This window comes from Rhamphochromis longiceps, linkage group LG13 (assembly GCF_057381845.1).
Source record: "Rhamphochromis longiceps isolate RC_006_pf linkage group LG13, R_longiceps_female_GT1.1, whole genome shotgun sequence".
NCBI lineage: Eukaryota > Metazoa > Chordata > Actinopteri > Cichliformes > Cichlidae > Rhamphochromis > Rhamphochromis longiceps.
In genome coordinates, this window is record NC_140569.1 from 20890238 (window position 1) to 20908866 (window position 18629).

The window sequence follows — 18629 nt, forward strand, 5'->3', positions numbered from 1 at the left end:
GTTGACTATGAAAAAGATCATGTTACCCTGTGGTGACATAATTTCCCCTGAACTTTTGGGACTGCATTCTTTGTGATCTCTGTGGCTGCATGGTATTCAGACGACATTGTTTCCAGTACAGTCCAAAGTGAAAATCAAGAGACTCTGACCAGGGAAGTATTCAAGCTGTGTTTGTTCTTAGAAGAAGGCAATAAAGTGCAGGACTTGCATTTTTCACAGTAGTCATAACACCCAGAGCCTAAGAAATGTCTTGTGTGGATTTCTAAGAAACTGGACCCTTTTTTTTTTCCAAGATTACCAGTGATCATGAATAAGAAATGAAACTGTTGATTGTGAATTTGTGCGTCTCCCCCACATTTCCTCCTTCTGTTGTGTCATTTTAAAAAAAACTTCTTGAAGTGATATATATTAAGTGAACTCTACACTGATGAGTTAGATTAGATCTGGGCTTGGTGATCAGACCAGAGCAGTGATGTGATCTTTTTGGAAGGTAAGAGTCCGAGTTTCTTCTTCTCAGTTTCTGCTTCTCAGAGTCCATGCTTACTGAGAAGAAGAGATAAATAAATTAAACAAATGCATACATAAATCATGTCAGAGACCTTTAGACTCAACCTTATCTGGACTTTTTATTGAATCTAAGGAGCAAAAAATCTTCTTCGACATCGAACTAGTGCTTCCACTTAATAATACCACCTGTACCTACAGAGTCCAGCCATGTTTGGTATTCTTGCAGACACAGACGCATATCTTTTTAATCACACTGGCATTTGGTGTTTCAAGGGATTTTATATATGAATTATTTCCTTTACCTCTGTATTATATTTAAGTCTGTGTGTGGGGTTGTTTATGTATGTATGTATTTCGGATGGTTTGTTTAAATTTATTTTTGTACATGTAACTGACCACATTTCCTAAAATGCTTTTATGTCTGCACCTCTATTTGTGACATTGGCTATCAAAAATAAAATGAATTAAATGAAAGTAAATTAAACTGAGTAAGTGAATTGGATGTCACAAGAACAATGAACAGGCTGGATTATGCCTTAAAAAAGTGACAGTGTTATGCAAAAGTTTTACAACATAAATAAACATACGTCTTTGGAGAAAAAACCCCCCTTTTTTTTCTTCTTATTTTAATTATTATTATTGTGTGCTTGTTGAACTTTGCGATGTTCCATTTAACGGTAGTAGTTTTGCATGTCAGCTGCGTCTCCGGTATGTGCAGCTACGCGCAGTTGAGAGGCGTACAGCTAGAGCAGCGTCTGCTGTCAGCTCTTCAGATTGAGCACAGTTAGCTCCCTGCTTAGCAAACACTGCTCACAGACATAACTACATGGACGAGTGACGCTGTGTAACATTCTAACGCCAATTTTTCTATGAAGCTGACCGGGCCGGGAGGAGAACCAGTCAGCGGGGCATTGTTTTCAGTCCGCACTTCACTGTGAGAGGACGGCGAGAGGACTGAAATTTGAGCTAACGTTGGTTAGCCGGCTAATGTTAGCTTCCCAGCGAAATGGTGAGTAGCGTTAGCTTGACTGCGCAGCTAATGTTACCCGGTGGCAACTGTTCAGTGGGTGGCTAGCCCTGCTAAGTGTTACCGTTAGCTAAGGCACTGTCAAGGGAGACTGTTTTCAGGGGGGTGGTCTGTTAAAGTGTATTGTCTTTGCCGATTTTTTTCCTAACATTTTCTGATCCTTTTGGGGGAAAATATGTTTTGTTAGCTTCCCACCTGTAACCGAAATGAAATCCTTGCAAAGATTCTACCCTTCAGCTAGAGACCTTTGCTGCCTCACTCCTTCTAGTTATAGCATCTAAATCCTAAAGCTAAGTTACAACTTAAACAGCTGTTTATTTCCTTGTCTGTATTGGTTTGGGGTTTTAGCTGTTGGCTCTAGAAGAAACCATCGAGCCGACCGACGTCTTAAGGCCTTGTCATGTATATTTTAACAGAACTAGATGTTTAGATTTTACTTTCCCTGAGGTGTCTTACATTTTCTTAAGTGCCGGAGACATCGTCTTATCACCAATCGCCGGGTTGTTGGTCGGGGAAATATGTAATTTTGTTTTGGTGGTGTGTTTTTTGTGACAGTTTTGTGTTATTGTTACGTTTGAACAAACGTTTCAGTGGATACAGCTCGCACTGGCAGGTTGTTTGGTGTATTGACAGCAATGCTTCAGGATTTCGGTCAACGCCTTACTTAATCTTTTGTATTCTCCACGTATATAACTTTTGCTTACATACCTTGTCGGAGATGGGCTTTTGTCTAAAGACTAAACCTGATAGACCAGTTGCTGCTACAATCTCAATACCAAACTTTCAGTGCATCATAAATCCATAATGTTATCAAAGTGTACTGAAACATTTACACAGCGGGGAACTGTTTGACAGGGTAACGATGTCAAGTTTTCCATCACATTATTATAGGTCTTGCAGCTTAGTTACCAAAAGCTTAACAAAAGCTGCAGTCACTGATTTGATCTAATTTAGTCTGGTATGAATTGCATTTGGCTGCTCGATTCATACAAACTAGTTAATCAGTTGACTTGCAAACTCAGTATGACCATAAAGTATTTATGCTAGGCTTGCAAAGGGAATTGATACCCAAAACAAACATGACCACAAAGGCAAATTTACCCGACGGTGTCCTTGTATGTCCTCTGTGTTGTGCCCAGTTAATTTGCAGGAGGGTTTTTTTTTGTTGTTGTTTTGTGTTTTTAAAGCAACAGAATTCAGAAAGGGATATTAACCTTGGATCTTGTCAGGCATCTGTGTTAACCCGATCAAGTTCATGGTGGTCTTTTGTAGCTCATTTCTTTTCACTGGCATGAACAGCTATTATATCTCCCAGTGGATGATTTATTAATTTAATATATGACTAATTTAGCAAGCGTCTGCATGATTGTTTTTGCCAGCTTTATTTTGTCTCGGCTACGGCCAGAAATACTATACACCCTTGTCTTACATAAGGTCTAAAGTAGGTCTGTGTGTATTTCTAACACTACCATTTGGTAATATTGTATTTCAGGGCTATTTTGTGCAATGTTATTAATAGTATTTTCTCTTATCCTGTCATATCAATTCTATAATTGTTATGGGCTGTTAACTAATTAGGCCCAGAGGACGGCATGCCTCGTGTGCCAAATTTAGACCTTATGCCCTAATAACTTCTCTAAAAATGAACCCAACTGTTATATATTCTTAAACTCACTCTTGTGACTGCTGGTGATGTTTTCTTTTAACTGATTTGACCTTGGGTTTCTTTTTGTAAACCTAGGTGAGTCGTTTTACAGCTTTTTAGAAGTTCTCATTCAGTTTAACTCAGTTTAAATACTGCATTTTCAAGTGTAAAGGTTTTGCAATAACCTGATTGCTGGAACTGAAATGACTAATTTGATTACTTTTGCCTGCAGGCCTACAGGTGTATCCCAGATGATGTAAGGCACCTCTGCCTGTAGAGACCAAGATGACTGAAGTCCAGGCCACAGTGGAGTTCTCTGTGGAGCTCCACAAGTTTTACAATGTGGACCTGTTCCAGAGAGGGTGAGTTTTGTCTGAGTGTTTGGGAAAAGTAATTCCATGTTTTCTTCCTGGCATGAGTCTAAGATGGATTTTATCCATGACATGGATTTCCCCAGAATATATTTATCTACTTTTACAATGTGCTATGCTAAATATTGTTCAACTGTGCTGGAATGTTTTTGAAGAAACCCGAACAAGCTTTGTCTTGCAGTTTGCATTAGAGAGGATCAGGAAGTGTTCTCTGAGTGTCCCAGCCAATGTAGGACACTTGGCAATGTTGTTCAGACCTTCAGGGCACTCACAAATGCTCTTGTACAGACAGTACAGAATATGCAAATCAGTACTTGACTATACTTTTTCAGATATGTAAATCTACCGCTTTGTTTTGATAATTGTTGTTATTACACCACAGTGATAATGGAGATAAAGACCATACTGTAAATGTATTTAAACTGTAATTTTTACAGTTTGTAAAAAGTACTCAGTAAAGAAGTTGAGTAACTTTTGAAGTCATGCAGTGAAGTATACCATGTGAATACAAATATGGAGGAGTTCCTCTTTTCTGACTCATTAAATTTGAATTTGCATCTTGATTATCATATTGCCGCTGGCGTGGTAAAATAGTTAAATGATCTACCGTTAATTGAAGCATGAGCATTGATGCTTTAGGATGCCTAAATATAGCATGCTGTGAATAACAATCAAAAATAACTTGAATAAACAAAAACAGATAAAGTTGTTTTTGCAAATGTGCTTAAATTTTGTAAAAGATAGCTGACTGTGGTACAGCAGAATAACATTTGATCTGGCACAGGTCGGCTACTTGGCTGTATTTGGTGATAATTTTAGAAACCAAATTAATTAGAGGTGGGAATCGCCCCACAATATGATATTATTACAACTTTAACATTTTACAGTTATGCAAAGTCACAGTATACGTGATTATACTATGAGTATTTCAGTAACATATGTTACTTATTAATCTGGCACAAAATGTGGAGGGGAAAAGAATCAATAACCAGGCAGCCACTTTTTTGGGGGGGCATTCAAGGGGATTGCTGTCCTATTATTACTCGTGTGACTGCGCCACTGCTTGCTCTGAATTAGGACGTAGCTTCGTCAAGCTTTGTGTCCAGTGTTGGAGGATTTTTTTTTCCCAGTTTAAAGTTATGTCGGGATGGTGGTGCATTAGATGAGCCCTCTTATTCATAATATCCCCAAAGTATTTTAATGTATTTATTAAAATACCAATATTTGGTGTCTCTAGAAATTGGTGATTGTATATTTTTGGTTGAATATATTGTTTTAACTACAGCATACTATGTATGTGCCAGACTGGATATAAGTAGTAATGTAAAGGCAGAGCTTGAGGTCATCATGTCAGATTTAAGAGATACATTTATCATTTTTATGGGCTGAGCTCACTTAGCAGCATAGCACATATTGCTCTAAATAAACCACTTACTGGCTTTTATTGTCTTCATTTGGAAGCTTCAGTCCAACTTTCCCCTTTGACTTGAGCTGTTACTTCCTGGTCCCTAATACAATTCCTCGTGGCTCTGGGCAGGATGGTGTCCAAAGTTTCCGTCATCCTGCCAGTTTGGAATAATACACCCCATGCAGACATTCTTTTCTTTTTGTACACGTCCAGCGCTGTGCAACGTTTAATGGAAGCATAAGGAAGGAAGAAAAGTGACTTGTGTTTTTTAAGCTGCAGTTTTGATCTTTAACATCTGGAAATTATTTTTTATAACAGCACTGTAATGATATGTCCCAGTGCTGAGATAAAACTCCTGCCCAAAGCTCCTGACTCATCAGTGCTTTAAGAGCCTAGGTTTACTACATGAGTGACTGCAAAAGAAAGTGCTCATTATTCATTTATTAGAGGTGAAGTGTCCTTTTACAAGTTGAAGCACTTGTAGCTAACCTGTGCGGTTTGTTCCCCTTTTACAGCGTGTCTAATAATGTTCACCAAGCACGTAGAGCTGTCTTTCATGGATGTCTTCATTTTAGCTCTTTACTACTAGTGGGCTTTTAAAGGTTTAAAAACCTGAATCGTTTTTGCTGAACTGAGCAGTCGTTGTTATATTTCCGGCCTGCTTATAGAATAAAATGTCTGGGTGTTCATCAGACGTTAATGAAGGTGGTCTCTGCCTGTGCAGCAAGGCTATCAAAACTTGTCGTGTGCAGGGGAGGTTGTCAAATGTCATCTTTATCAGGGAAAGAGGTAAAAGATTTCTATGTATTTACAGGTTCTACCAGCTGCGTGCCAGTCTTAAGGTGCCACCCCGCGTCCCACACAAGGTTGAGGCCAGTCTACTTCACCCAGGAGGTAAGTTCTTTAAAATGTGGTATGTAAATGATGAATGATAACATCATGCAGAATACTAAAGACAAAGTGTGATTGATTGGGAAGCAAAATGTGGTCTGTAATGTCTCTGTCATGAAAAGGCAATATTTTATTAATACATTTGCCTAATTTGATATAGTAACTAAAATATGTATTCAAAAGTTGCATTAATATTGGTAAACCCGAAGCAGTGACTGTTCTCAGATTTTTCCTAATTAAAGCCATTAAATAAGGCTTTGGTAGCCTGCAGTATGCATTAAGTAGTACATGGCTAATTTTCATATCAGAGGGCTCGATTTATACCTGTAACTGTATAGGTGATGTTGATTAACTTTTGCTAAAAAGTCAGGTAGACTTGGTGTATGTTATACCATTTTTATTCTCAGTGTTTATCTAAGGTTTTGTTTATCTGCCTTAGAAAATGTAACTGTTGTTTAATACAAAACATTTGTGTCAGACATATAGGGTCCTCGGTAGGGGATAGGTGTTTTGATTTCAGTTTTATCTTTATTTTGTAAAATTGTTGTTAGGACCAAATCTGCCACTGCAACTACAGACATAAGATATATCTTGTGACATAATTTACAATGTAGATTGTAGAGATACCATTACATGCATGGTGTTAGTGTTTCTAACGATAATAGAAACACTATTATCTTTAGAAATAGTAATGTTAGGGCAGGATAGGTTATAATTCTTTAATGATAATTTTTCATGGACCTGCAATTAATCATCATAGTTTTGTCTAGGCTCTGATCTGGCGTTTCCTGCATCAGTCCAAGATGACGTCATCTGCAGCAAAACGTTCCAGATCCTGTATAAAAATGAAGAGGTTGTTGTCAATGATGTCCTGCTCTTCAAAGTGATGATGCTGCTTGATGAAAAGAGGGTACGTTTAGAAAATAAATATGTTGTTTTTACTTATACAAGGCATTTATTTATTACAGTGTATTTGCCAATACGTCACATGAAGCAGAACCGGCTGTTGCACAGCTAAATATAGTCGGCGTTAAAGGTTTCTTGTTTTTCTGTATCGGATACTGTTGTGTCTGTGGTTTATGAAACTGAGAGCGAGTCCTCCATACAAACATCTACCATCTGGAGTTGCGCTTCCCTATTCTGTGTTTCAGGAAAGGGGGAAAAAAAGCAGCTGAAATGTGGATGTTGAGTAAGATTTCTTTCTTCTTTTTTTCCCTCCCTGCAGAGAGGAAAATCAAAATAAATGTGCAACAAACATGCAAAGAGGTTGTAATAAAACATTTTTAACAAATTTTATCAATTTTGTCTTGTTAATTTAATATGCATTTATATTAAAGAAATTGTCTTAACGGGCAAAAACATTTTTGTCATATTAGGAATCATAGACTCATTGTCCTAACTATAAAGTAAAATCTAAAGAGTTAGTGTGGAACATGTTTTTGGTAGAAATGCTGGGTAATTCCTCCTTCAGACACAGGAGCACAATTTGGAAGTCCAGATGCTGCCTTCAGCCAAAAGCAGTACAGTATGAGCATGATGCGTCTGCAGAATATCACAGAAATGGAGACAAAGAGATTTTTCTTTCTTACTCACCCAAAGCAGTGCAGCTGTCAGAATGAATGTCTTCTCTGAAATTGCTTCTAACTTATTTGTGCCACTTTGCTTTTCCAGTGAATAAACAGATATGTGGAGTTTAGTGCATTCTGTTAGAACAGCAGAAACTGTTTTGACACCTGGTGTGCTCTTGGGGCATAGGTCAAACAAACAAACGGTTTCAAAATGTATTAGACTTATTAGAGTTGATACCATCAAATTACAAAAAAACATCTTGGTAGCTTCAAATCAGCCCGGCACATGTTGCTTTTTGCACGCAGGCTTTGAAGTTCACTATTTAACCACCAATTACTGTTTTTCATTCTCTTCAGGTAGAAGAGTCCCTCAATGATATGGATTTCCAGCTCTTCTTGGATTTATATTTCACAGATGGTGATTACACGTAGGTGTTGAAATATTTCGTGTGCATTATACAGTGTTTTATAATTTTGACATTTGCATCTCTTATGCAAATAAGGCACTTCTAAGGTTCTTTATTATATAATTTATGCAGGCCAGATGATCCAAACTCTCTACAGAATATCAGTGGTCGCACACTTCGTTTGCACTTTAGCCTTCAGCGAGGCATCCACCAACACATCAATGTCATGTTTGACTACTTCCACCTGTCTGTCATCTCGGTAGCCATCCATGCCTCCCTTGTGGCACTACATCAGCCCCTTATCAGGTCAGACAAGGGGTGATTTACCTTACTGAAAATTCAAGCACAGCTCTTGAAGCTCTTACATGATTTTATGATGTCATTTGGCTTTGCTGTATGCAGCAAACTTCAACATAATGCCTTTTTAAAATTGTTTTTAAACATGCCACAAGATTGTCTGTTTGAAGCAGTTAAGATAACTTATGACTTTGGGTTAGAATTAAATATAAAGTAGTCAAAAGCTTACTAAAATCTTGTGGTGACTGCATGAGTTTGACTTCAGCGTCTCTTTTCCTAGTTTACCTCGACCCGTCAAATCTACATGGCTTAACCGCAATGCTCCAGCACAGAGCAAAGACTCAGTCATCCCACCTCTGGAGAATGTCGTGTTTGGCAGCACTTATGTCAAGCAAGTATCGCCAGATGTAAGTGGTCTTGTCTTATAGCAAACCAAATGTATCTGGAAATATTTGCTTTATTTGTAGATGATTGTGCACCTCAGAGTTGATCTAAAAGATGCCTTTTTTTTGTATTGTGTTGTTCCACAAATAGTACAAAGACTGCATTAAGTGAAGTAAAAAATGACTGCAATCTAGTACTCAGTGTGCAATATGTTGTGGAACCCTAGTTATATTCTTATAAGGAAGAAAATGTAGACTTTGATTATTATGTTGACACAGTGGTGAATTTCACAGCTCTACACATCAGTCTACACTTGCAGTTCCCCTCATCACTCCACTAATATGCAGCATGGGGATAACCCATCGACACATTTGACAACAAGGTGTACAGCAGCCACTGTAAAGTAACTATTATAAGGAAAACAAATGCCTGGAAGTAACTCAGAATAATCTGTTATGATTCATAGTGCTCTGTGGAGGTACTGTAACACCAGAGTAATGAGGCATTTTTAAATCATTTTCTTTCTAGAATAATTCTTTGAGGATGTTATACATCAGTCAAATGCTCTACCAACCCTAAAAACAGGTGCCTCTAAATTCTCTTCATGGGCACTTTTTTGAGTAGTAAAACTTGAAATAGAGGCAACAAATGTATATTTTTTCCCCCCTATGTCCAAGAGTTTCTGTTTTGGCAGTGGCTAATGAGCGAATTATCTACAATGTTAAGGTAATAATAATGTTCACAGAGTTGTTGTTTTTTTGTTTTTTTTATAGCATTTTCTTTCCCATTTTTGTTCCTCAGGGCAGGACATTCTTGGTATCTGACCAGTGTCTGCAGCATGCCTTCACTCTGCACCATAACCTTTGCTCCAATCTCCTAATAGCCTACCAGGGCCTCTTTGGTTACTTCACCTCCATTACTAAGGACCTGCCCTCCTCTCATCGTATGGAATTAGGTATGCAGCATTGTGCATTAATATCAGCATCAACAGTGTTGTTACTGCAAGCTGTAAAGCAATGCATTATCCCTAAATACAAGACTTAATTAAATAAGAATTTATATTTATTTTTGCACTCTTTTTAAACTTATAGCCTCTGAGGAAAAAAAACATTTTCTCAGAGTTACGCACAATTAAATATAATACTTATAGCTTCTTAATCATTGTTTTTGCAATCAGTGGACTGTCATTGTTTTGTTTTTCTTTTGTGTTTGCTGTGTCCAAATTTATTGTGAGGCCATATCATTTCACTTGATCCTTACACATTATCACATTAAGCCCTTTAAACTGACTGCACAAGCAGCTTACTGAGTTGTTTTAGAGATCTAATCAGGTGATCTTAGTTCATTATACTTACAACACTTGCTTCCAGTAGGGAAGTCTGGTAACCAGTAGATTAAAGCCAGACACAACTCACTGTTGTAATTATGGCTTGGGAAACCCAATCCACACAACTGGCAGATAGTAACCCATCCTAGGGGAAAAAATAATGAAAAAGGTTAAACATGACTATATGTGCAATTTTACTAGCCAAGCCCAGCATGCAAGTCCTTTATGAGCGAGTACTCAGAAGACCCTATCCCCGAAGTCAAAGGCACGTCTACATAGGTATGTCCCAAAGTACTGTACCTCAACTCCGCTTGCTTTTTTCCCGCTTTTTTTTTTTTTCTTTTCACTTCACTTTCCTCCTTGTTGAAAACACCATGGCCTCTGTATAACCCACTCTTTAGAAGCAAAATAAGCTACTGTAACCTTTTTAATTTCTGTATACTCATCCTTTCTTTCCACCTTAATAACCAGGCTTTGGACGAAGAGTTTCATAACACATTTAAAAATACTTTCTTATACTTTTCTCTGATAAAACTTTCTTAATGTGGTCGGATTACAAGGTCAGAAGATTTCTGTATGATTAAATAACTTGTTGAATTTGCTTCCTCAGAACAACTTGACTTAGAGGCCCGTCTGACTGAGTTATGTGAACAAGTCAAGGTAAGGCCTGTTCATTTCTGTTGTGTGTGTGGGGTATTTTGTTTTTTTGTGGGGGTTTTTTTTTTTGGGGGGGGGGGGGGGGGGGGGGGGTTGCATAGAAAGCTTTATTTGCTGTAGGATGGGAATCTTTTGTTATACCAAATGGCTCAAGGTGTGTCAGCAAATTATTAAGATACCATTGCGTCTGTGGCATTTGTGAGCAGGCATTGTGTTGCTTCTGAGTTGATTGAATAGCATTTGAAACTGAAAGTATTTCATATTTATGTAGATCAGATAACCAGTCTTTTGCAGTTTGCTCCCTCAAATCCGGCCCAGATAGTTGTGCCCTCTCTGCATTAAAAGTAATAGAGCATGTTTTGTACGTTTTGTGAGCTTTTTGAGTATATTGTGATTGTACATTTTGAAACTTGCTTTTAGTTTATTGCTAACTTGAGCCCCCTGATGGTTGACTTGTATGTTTGTACTTATAGCAAAAAGCAGAGTCACCTGATGAGCTGGCAGAACTAGTTAATATGAACCTGGCTCAACTCTGCTCTCTGCTCATGGCTCTCTGGGGACAATTCCTAGAGGTTGTGTCCCTGCAGGAGCATGTTGCAGCCATACTAGCTGTGGAGCATCATACACTAAGAGTGAGTTCAACTTTTTAAACCTACTAAACATTTTGCTAGATATCTGCTAGTGGTGATAATCTTTACTGTTTTGATCCAGAACTATTCTCTTACCTCCACAGTATAGACTGAATTCTTATTTTATACTGTTATTACAGGTCAGGCGGTTTGCTGAGGCTTTCTTTTGTCTTGAACATCCAAGACAATCCGCACTGGCATATCAGGAGTTACAGTAAGTCAAGTTGGCATGCGTGCCTTGATTGTGAAATGTAGCATTCCTTTTATCAGGCCTGGACCAGTACTTACTTGCCTGACATACTATAACTTTTCTCTATTTGAGTTGTTGTCTGCTTTTTTTTTTCTTTTTCTTTCTGCTCCCTCCTTCAGTGCTCACAGTCACCAACAGATGACTAATGCGGTCAAAAGCTCCAGCTACTTCTTGTCTTTGCCTCCACTTCCAGTGGAATGTGCTGACCTGGATGGTGATGTTAGCTCACTACCAATCATCTTTGAGGATAGATACCTGGACTCTATCACTGAAGGTCAGTAAAATTGTTTTGATTATTTTGTTTAATTAGGTATGTTTCTGATTTTTAAATATATTTATATTTTTGTTTTGTGTCCTTTTGGGGCTTTTTTTTGTTGTTTTTTGGTTTAACTTGGTTGAATCTTGAAGATCGGGATGGACCCTGGCTGGGCATGCACAATACAAGGACTGGCTCAGCTTCTGCTAAAACAGACAAGCCTAATGCAAAGGACCTCAGTGCAGCAGCCAGCCCAATACCTGAGTCACGATGTGCCCCTGTGGATAACCCCTGGCCTGACAACTGTGATCCACCACCTAAGTCCAAAGGCAAGTCAGTCAAACTGAAGAAAAATTCAAAGGCTGAAAACTCTAAGAAGCTGATTAGACAAGGCTCTAAAGACTCTGTGGTTTTGGTGGGCTATAAGAACCTCAAAGCTCCCTATGGTGCCAGCAGCTCAAAGTACAAAGAAGGGGAAGTTGCTCTTAACCAAGCTGAGGAACAAGGTACTTTACTGGGGGACACAACTAGTCATTTAAGGACTAATGCCAGTTCTGTTTTCGACTCTGTTGTCACATCAGTACATTCTGGAAACCGTGCTGATGATGCTGTTGTGGACAATAATGTAACTAATGCTGCTTGTCAGAAAGGTATTTTTACAAATCCTACAATCTTGGACACTCAGAGTAATCCCCAGGCGGGTACTGGGGCTGTTGCTACATGTAACCAACCGATTCCAAAAGACAAACAAGACCACAGTGGCCAAAAGATGCCACAATGGTCTGCTGGACTAAAACAAAATGAGGTGGAAGGAAGTAACAAGGACCCATACCAACATGATAAAGTAATGGCTCTACCATGTCAGGCTGAAGGAAGAGTCAACAGTAATATTCCTGAGATTACCCAGACAGACCTCTGTTACTCACAACAGTCTTTTGTGGAATCTGTATTTGAAAGGCCAAGTAAAGAGACAGCGCAGCGCAGCCAGTCCTGTGTAGTCTCAGTACAGGTAAAGAGTGATTGTATCCGACTAACAGACGGAGGAGCCCCCAGTGCTTCATCTCGCCTCTCAGACTCAGGCATTGAAAGTGAGCCCAGCTCCTTTGCCACTCAGCTTGTTCTAGGACAAAACACCTGTGCTGGCGTATGTGTTGGGGAATCAGGTGTTGCTGTGGCCCCACAGCCTGAGAGGGCCCTCCAGAGTTCTGCACCACGACCTGTTCAGCATAGCACAGTGCAGAAGCCTGGAGGGGCTGGAGAAATTCTGTACCCAGAAAGCATCAGCGCTGTCAGTGGAGTCCAGTCATCTCTCACTTCCATCAACTCCTTGCCTTCAGATGATGAAGGTGAAGGCTCCTCTAGGGCCTCCAGTGGAGCTGAAGTCCGTGGCAGGAAATCGAGCATCTTGGTGCAGGAGCAGAGTTTAGTCTTTTCTGGAGATATCAGCGGACGGCCTGATGCTGCCTGCAAACCTGACACTGTTACAGGGGATTCCCAACTTGGAAAGCCTTCTTTGGATTTGGAAACAGACCCCAAATTAATATGTATTTCTGACTTGGGACTACAGGAAGCAGCCAGCTCTGGATATAAGGAGTCCCGTAGTGAACCTCATACAGCCTGCCCTTCCAGTAACTCTGCCACCACCAGTAGCACTGACCTGGTAAAACGTGGAATGGTTGAAAACTACTTCGGCTCATGCTCTAGCACAGATGTGTCTGAGATCAGCCCTATAGAAACATCTGCTATCACACTGGGAATTCAGGCAGGACCACAGGTTGAGGAGGATGAGGATGAGACGGAGCATGAGATGATAGAGAATGGTTACTATGAGGAAGGTGACGGCTACGCTTTTGTGAATGGTGTTGCTGATGATGAGCAGGTTGGGGATGCAGCTGCTCAAGAGACAAATCTTTCATTTGAACAACTTGGCATTGGCTACCTCCATGAAACAAAAGATTTATCAAAAGCTCCGATCTGCTCAAACATAACCGCCAGCAGTGTTGGATATAGCTTCGGAAGACCTCCTTATTCAGCCACTTCCCTTTCTTCAAGCTTGCAGTGGTATGAGTGCGCACCCACACCACAGATGAAAGCGTGAGTCATCTTTTTTTCTTTTTTCTTTTTAAAATATCACTTAATGTCTTCAGGCACACACTTGTCAAATTTCACACGTTACAGATAAATATTCATCCACCTGTGGCTTTTGGGGTTTTTTTGTGCAGGTTTATTAAGGCCAAGGAAGAAATGAAGCAGCTAAAGCTTCCTGGGTTCTTGTACAGCGAGGTGCCTGAGCTGGCATCCACTGTGCCCTATTTCAGCATGGAGGAAGATGAAAGCTGTGAAGAAGGCATCCATCTCATAGTCTGTGTCCATGGCCTGGATGGTAAAAAGTTCTGAGAGTTGCTTTTGAAATCAGTTTGCTTTTTTATTAAAAAATTAATGGATGCATTTTGTTCCCTTTATTGCTGCAGGTAACAGTGCAGACCTCAGACTTGTGAAGACCTACCTGGAGCTTGGACTGCCTGGTGCTCGTATAGACTTTCTAATGTCGGAGAGGAATCAGGTATAGATATGAAAATAAACCTGGAAAATGTTTTTTTTGGGGTTTTTTGCGTTGTTTATTTAATACTATTTTTATCTGCAGAATGACACCTTTGCTGACTTTGAGTCAATGACAGACCGACTGCTGGATGAAATAGTCCAGTACATTCAGATATACAACCTTACAGTGTCAAAGATAAGGTAATGCATTCTGTTAATCCAAATCTAATATCATAACATAATTATTAAGAAATTGCTTGTATTTTATTGAACTTAGATTTAAGTTGGTGATTCAGTTAACTGATTTCCAAAAGCATGTCTAATGCTGTTAAAGTATGTCAGTGAAAGTGTTCCATTTTAATGTTGTTTGCTGTCTTTACATTTTTATTTTTTTATTTTTTATCGATGTATCCTTTGCAGCTTTGTCGGTCATTCGCTGGGAAACCTCATAGTCCGCTCAGTGCTGACCAGACCCAGGTTTAAATGTTACCTGAACAAGCTACACACTTTTCTTTCCCTTTCCGGGCCTCACCTGGGGACACTATACAACAGCTCTGCTCTGGTGAATACAGGTGAACGTCAGAAGAGTTGACTGTATTTTCAGAGATTCCATATTTTAGTCAGCTTATTGGTAGCTGATGTTTTCTGTTTATTTATTTTTGTGTGTGTGTTTTGTCTCTTTTGTCATAGTGATGGATCCTGTTAAATAACTAATATAACTTCGTTTTTAGGCCTTTGGTTCATGCAGAAGTGGAAAAAGTCTGGGTCACTTTTGCAGCTGACATGTCGTGATCACTCTGATCCTCGCCAAACTTTCCTCTATAAGCTCAGCAAGAAATCTGGTAAGCTTTTTTTTTTTTTTTTTTTTTTTTTCTCTTTAAATTAATTTTTAATTTAATTAATTTAATTTTTTTAAATTTAAACCAGATGTGTTTTCGCTTGTATATTTGGAAGATCAGATTTATATATATATATATATATAAACCTTATACTCATACATCTTTCTAGGTTTGCAGTTTTTCAAGAATGTGGTGCTAGTGGGGTCACTGCAGGATCGCTATGTTCCCTATCATTCTGCTCGAATAGAAATGTGCAAAACTGCATTAAAGGACAAACAAACAGGTGGGTTGAAACTAGATCCTTGCTATGTGACTTGCAAGTTCAAGATGTCTGGTAAATGCAGAAGAAAAGTAAGAAAGCCTGAAAAGCTGAGACTTAAAGGCTCAGACAATTACACTGCACACTTATTGTTCAACCATGTAGTGTAGTTTCCCTCGAATGTGTGACCTTCAGTTCCGGTTGTGTGTTTAGACAGTGACTAAACTATTTTTGGCCTTTTTTCTTTTTTTTTCTCTCAAATGATTTCTCCTTTCTTCCTCATTTTCAGAATTTTTTACATCCTTTTTCCTTTTATGTCTTTTTTGTACATAAAGAAATAAAGAATAAATTATGATTTCTAATTGATGTTGGCAAACTAATGCTAATCTATACACTGCTCAAAAATTAAAGGAACACTAATCAGAGCATCAAGTCACTTAAACTTCTGTGGCATTGATATTGATCTGGTCAGCTAACTAGCGGGGGGGGGTTGTTAATCAGTTTCAGCTGCTTTGGTGTTGACAACAAATTAACAGGTGCCCCAGAGGGCTAACAATGAGACAACCCCTAAAAGGGAGTGTTTTTAAATTTTAAAGATGAGGAGAGACATTTTTTTCCCTCTTCTTTTCTGACTTTTTTTTCCTACCATTTTTTTTTGCGTTTGGTTAGGGTCAGTGTCACTACTGGTAGCATGAGGATACAGATGTTAGTCCAAATCCTCTTATAAGGTACATCAATATGTGCCATTGCCGGAAGGTTTGCTGTCTCTTCCAACACAGTCTCGAGAGCATAGAGGAGATTCCAGGAAATGGCTACTCTTGGAGAGCTGGACAAGGTCTTATAAGGTCCTTAATCCATCAGCAGGATTTGTATCGGTTTCTTTGTGCAAAGAGGAACTGGATGAACACTGGCAGAGCCCTACAAAATACCTAAAGCAGGCCACTGGGATGAATGTCCGATGCTGCGTGGTTGCACCTTAGACTGTCCAAGAGCTCAGGGATGCACCGGTCCAGTTTTAGAAGAGGATCCCCCAGGACATCATCTGTCATCTTAATAGGAGCACGACTCGACATTGCCAGACATGAATAACAACATAATTGGGAAATACAAACTACTTGAGTACCATTTTTGAGTTGCTCTAATTAAATTCTGGCAAATAGACTAGTCTGCTGCATTGTTTTGTTTGTTTTAGTTTAAGTTCCAGGGGGTCCATGAACTCAACCCAGATTTCATTTACATCGAATAATGTGACATCCTTTCACAATACCTGGTCCATATCAGTATAGATATCAGAAAGATTTTTTTCCCCATTGTGATCTGAAAAGTTCCGGGTTTTTTTTTTTTGTTTTTTTTTTGTTGTTGTTTATTTCCTGGGTTTTTTTGAGCAGTGTATGATTCTACACTATGATTCTCCTGTCTTTTTAAAAGTAAATGACTATAACCAACCTCTTTGGTCTTGCTTACACCAGGTCCTGTGTACGCTGAGATGATTGAAAACTTGCTGCTGCCAGTGCTTCAGAACAAAGACTGCAATCTAGTGCGATATGATGTCATTCACGCCCTGCCCAACACAGCCAACTCCCTTATCGGCCGGGCTGCTCACATCGCCGTCCTCGACTCTGAGATCTTCCTGGAGAAGTTCTTCCTTGTTGCAGGCCTCAAGTTCTTTCAGTAGAACTGCGACAGATTCAGACATTTGGCTGGACAAGAGGAATGTGGAGCGTATACCTCAACGCAGCTAAATTTTATTCTGATTATAGTATCTGGATTATCTCTTTGTTTTTAAATGCATATAACTTTTTTTTAATTATCATTCATATAAGGAAAATTGTGGTTTCTGTCTGATGATGTTGGAATCAGTGGTTATGGATCTTGTTATTTTTATTTTTCTACTACTTCCTTTTTTTCTTTTTTTTTTCTTTGGAGGGGTGGTTAAATTATTTCCCCTCCTCATATGCTATATTTTCAGTGTTATTTATGTGCTTTGTTTTTACTTAAAACATTGTTTTACTCCAAGTTATTCAGTTAATTTTAGATGCTGAACTGGAAATGTAGCTGCTACAAAAAAGAAATGGCTGTTTTGGTGAGCTGACCCAAGTCAATTCTGCACGTACTGTCCTCACCATTGCAAATGATTTTTTTTCCACCAAATTTAAGAGATACTGCATTGATTTGCACCACAACTACATTTTACAAGCTTTTGTACTGAAAATGGTCATTTGTACAAGTTACTTTTTTTATCAACAATTTTCCATCATTTTTAATGGCAAAGATTGCATTTGAAATAGGATTGTTTCTCAGCCTTGGCTTTGGTTGAAATCTTTATGCTGTCTCTAACAGTTACAGCATTCTGCGCATTTGCCCAGCCTGGCGTTGGGAGCGTAAAGCTTTGCCGACAACATGACATTTGATTACGGGGTTTTAAGCAATGATCATGATTCAGGAAACGCACGTGTTGGTAATATGAACCTTTTATCGAAAGCACTTGGTTAATCATTTGGTGATTATTTATGTTTAAACTGGAAATGTTGGTTGAAACTGAGAAATGTTTCTTGGACAGTTGTTTATATATCATCATAATGTAACATTAAATATGCATACTATGAAGTATGTATACGACTTGTCTTTTTTTCTGGAGTTCATTTCAGGAATTGGGAGCGTTGTCACTCCTAAGCATTTGGTGCATGTAGGCAAAATCTCTGAAATGTCAATCAGTAAGTAATACATCCTTATCTGCTAAATTTGATTAAGAGTAGGGTTGTGTAGCATATTATTTTAATTTTAACCTTTATGTGCAACTTGTTCTTTTTCGATTGTGTTCATTGATCGTATTCAATGCAGTGCCAGCAATTAGCCTGCAGATGGCGGTGTCGTCGCAGTTTGACGTGTCTATAGAGGTTCTTGTGTAGTGTTTTGATCCACAGGTTGTGTGCCTTGATCTGAAACTTACAAGTGACAATATTAATGCCTCCTGTTCTTAAGACGTGAGAGCAGGGTTTTTGCACTATCCCAGAAGGTTTAGGCGTGTTGTGAATTTTTGCTAATGGAGTTCAATTGTTATTTTTGTTATTATCAAGTTGTTATTCCTAGAGTAGTTTTATTCTACAAAAATGAAAGTCTCAGACAAAATGTATCATACCCGTTATAAGTGGTGTTAAGTAGATTCTAATAATTTAAACAGAATTTAATTTCAGTCCGCAGTTTCCTGAACCGTAAAATCAGCTATTCAGTCTGATTAAATAGGGCCCCATTTAAAAACCCTGGGTACACTCAACGCGGCTCACTAACCGGGATGGTGCACATTCACGTCACGTGATTTCTGGGCGCACCTAATGCTCAACATATTAATTTCGCAGGAAGCAGTGG

At 38.8% G+C, this 18629-nt stretch overlaps 1 protein-coding gene across 2 annotated transcripts; it reads left to right on the forward strand.

Moving 5' to 3' along the window:
* The first annotated feature begins 1234 nt into the window (after window positions 1-1234).
* Window positions 1235-17870, forward strand: fam135a (family with sequence similarity 135 member A). Of its 2 annotated transcripts, XM_085428381.1 has the most exons (21): window positions 1235-1516; window positions 3412-3541; window positions 5773-5852; window positions 6620-6759; window positions 7775-7845; window positions 7957-8130; window positions 8402-8528; window positions 9307-9460; window positions 10034-10111; window positions 10443-10492; window positions 10963-11121; window positions 11259-11332; window positions 11488-11642; window positions 11777-13718; window positions 13847-14007; window positions 14096-14187; window positions 14269-14366; window positions 14586-14737; window positions 14897-15007; window positions 15174-15287; window positions 16733-17870. In XM_085428381.1, the coding sequence occupies exons 2-21, from the start codon at window positions 3465-3467 to the stop codon at window positions 16936-16938; spliced, it is 4215 nt and encodes a 1404-aa protein (XP_085284507.1). In that variant the 5' UTR covers window positions 1235-1516; window positions 3412-3464; the 3' UTR covers window positions 16939-17870. The 2 variants fall into 2 exon arrangements, with proteins under 2 accessions (XP_085284507.1, XP_085284508.1); XM_085428382.1 differs by lacking the exons at window positions 1235-1516; window positions 3412-3541; window positions 5773-5852; window positions 6620-6759 and adding an exon at window positions 6784-7038.
* The last annotated feature ends 759 nt before the right edge of the window (window positions 17871-18629 follow it).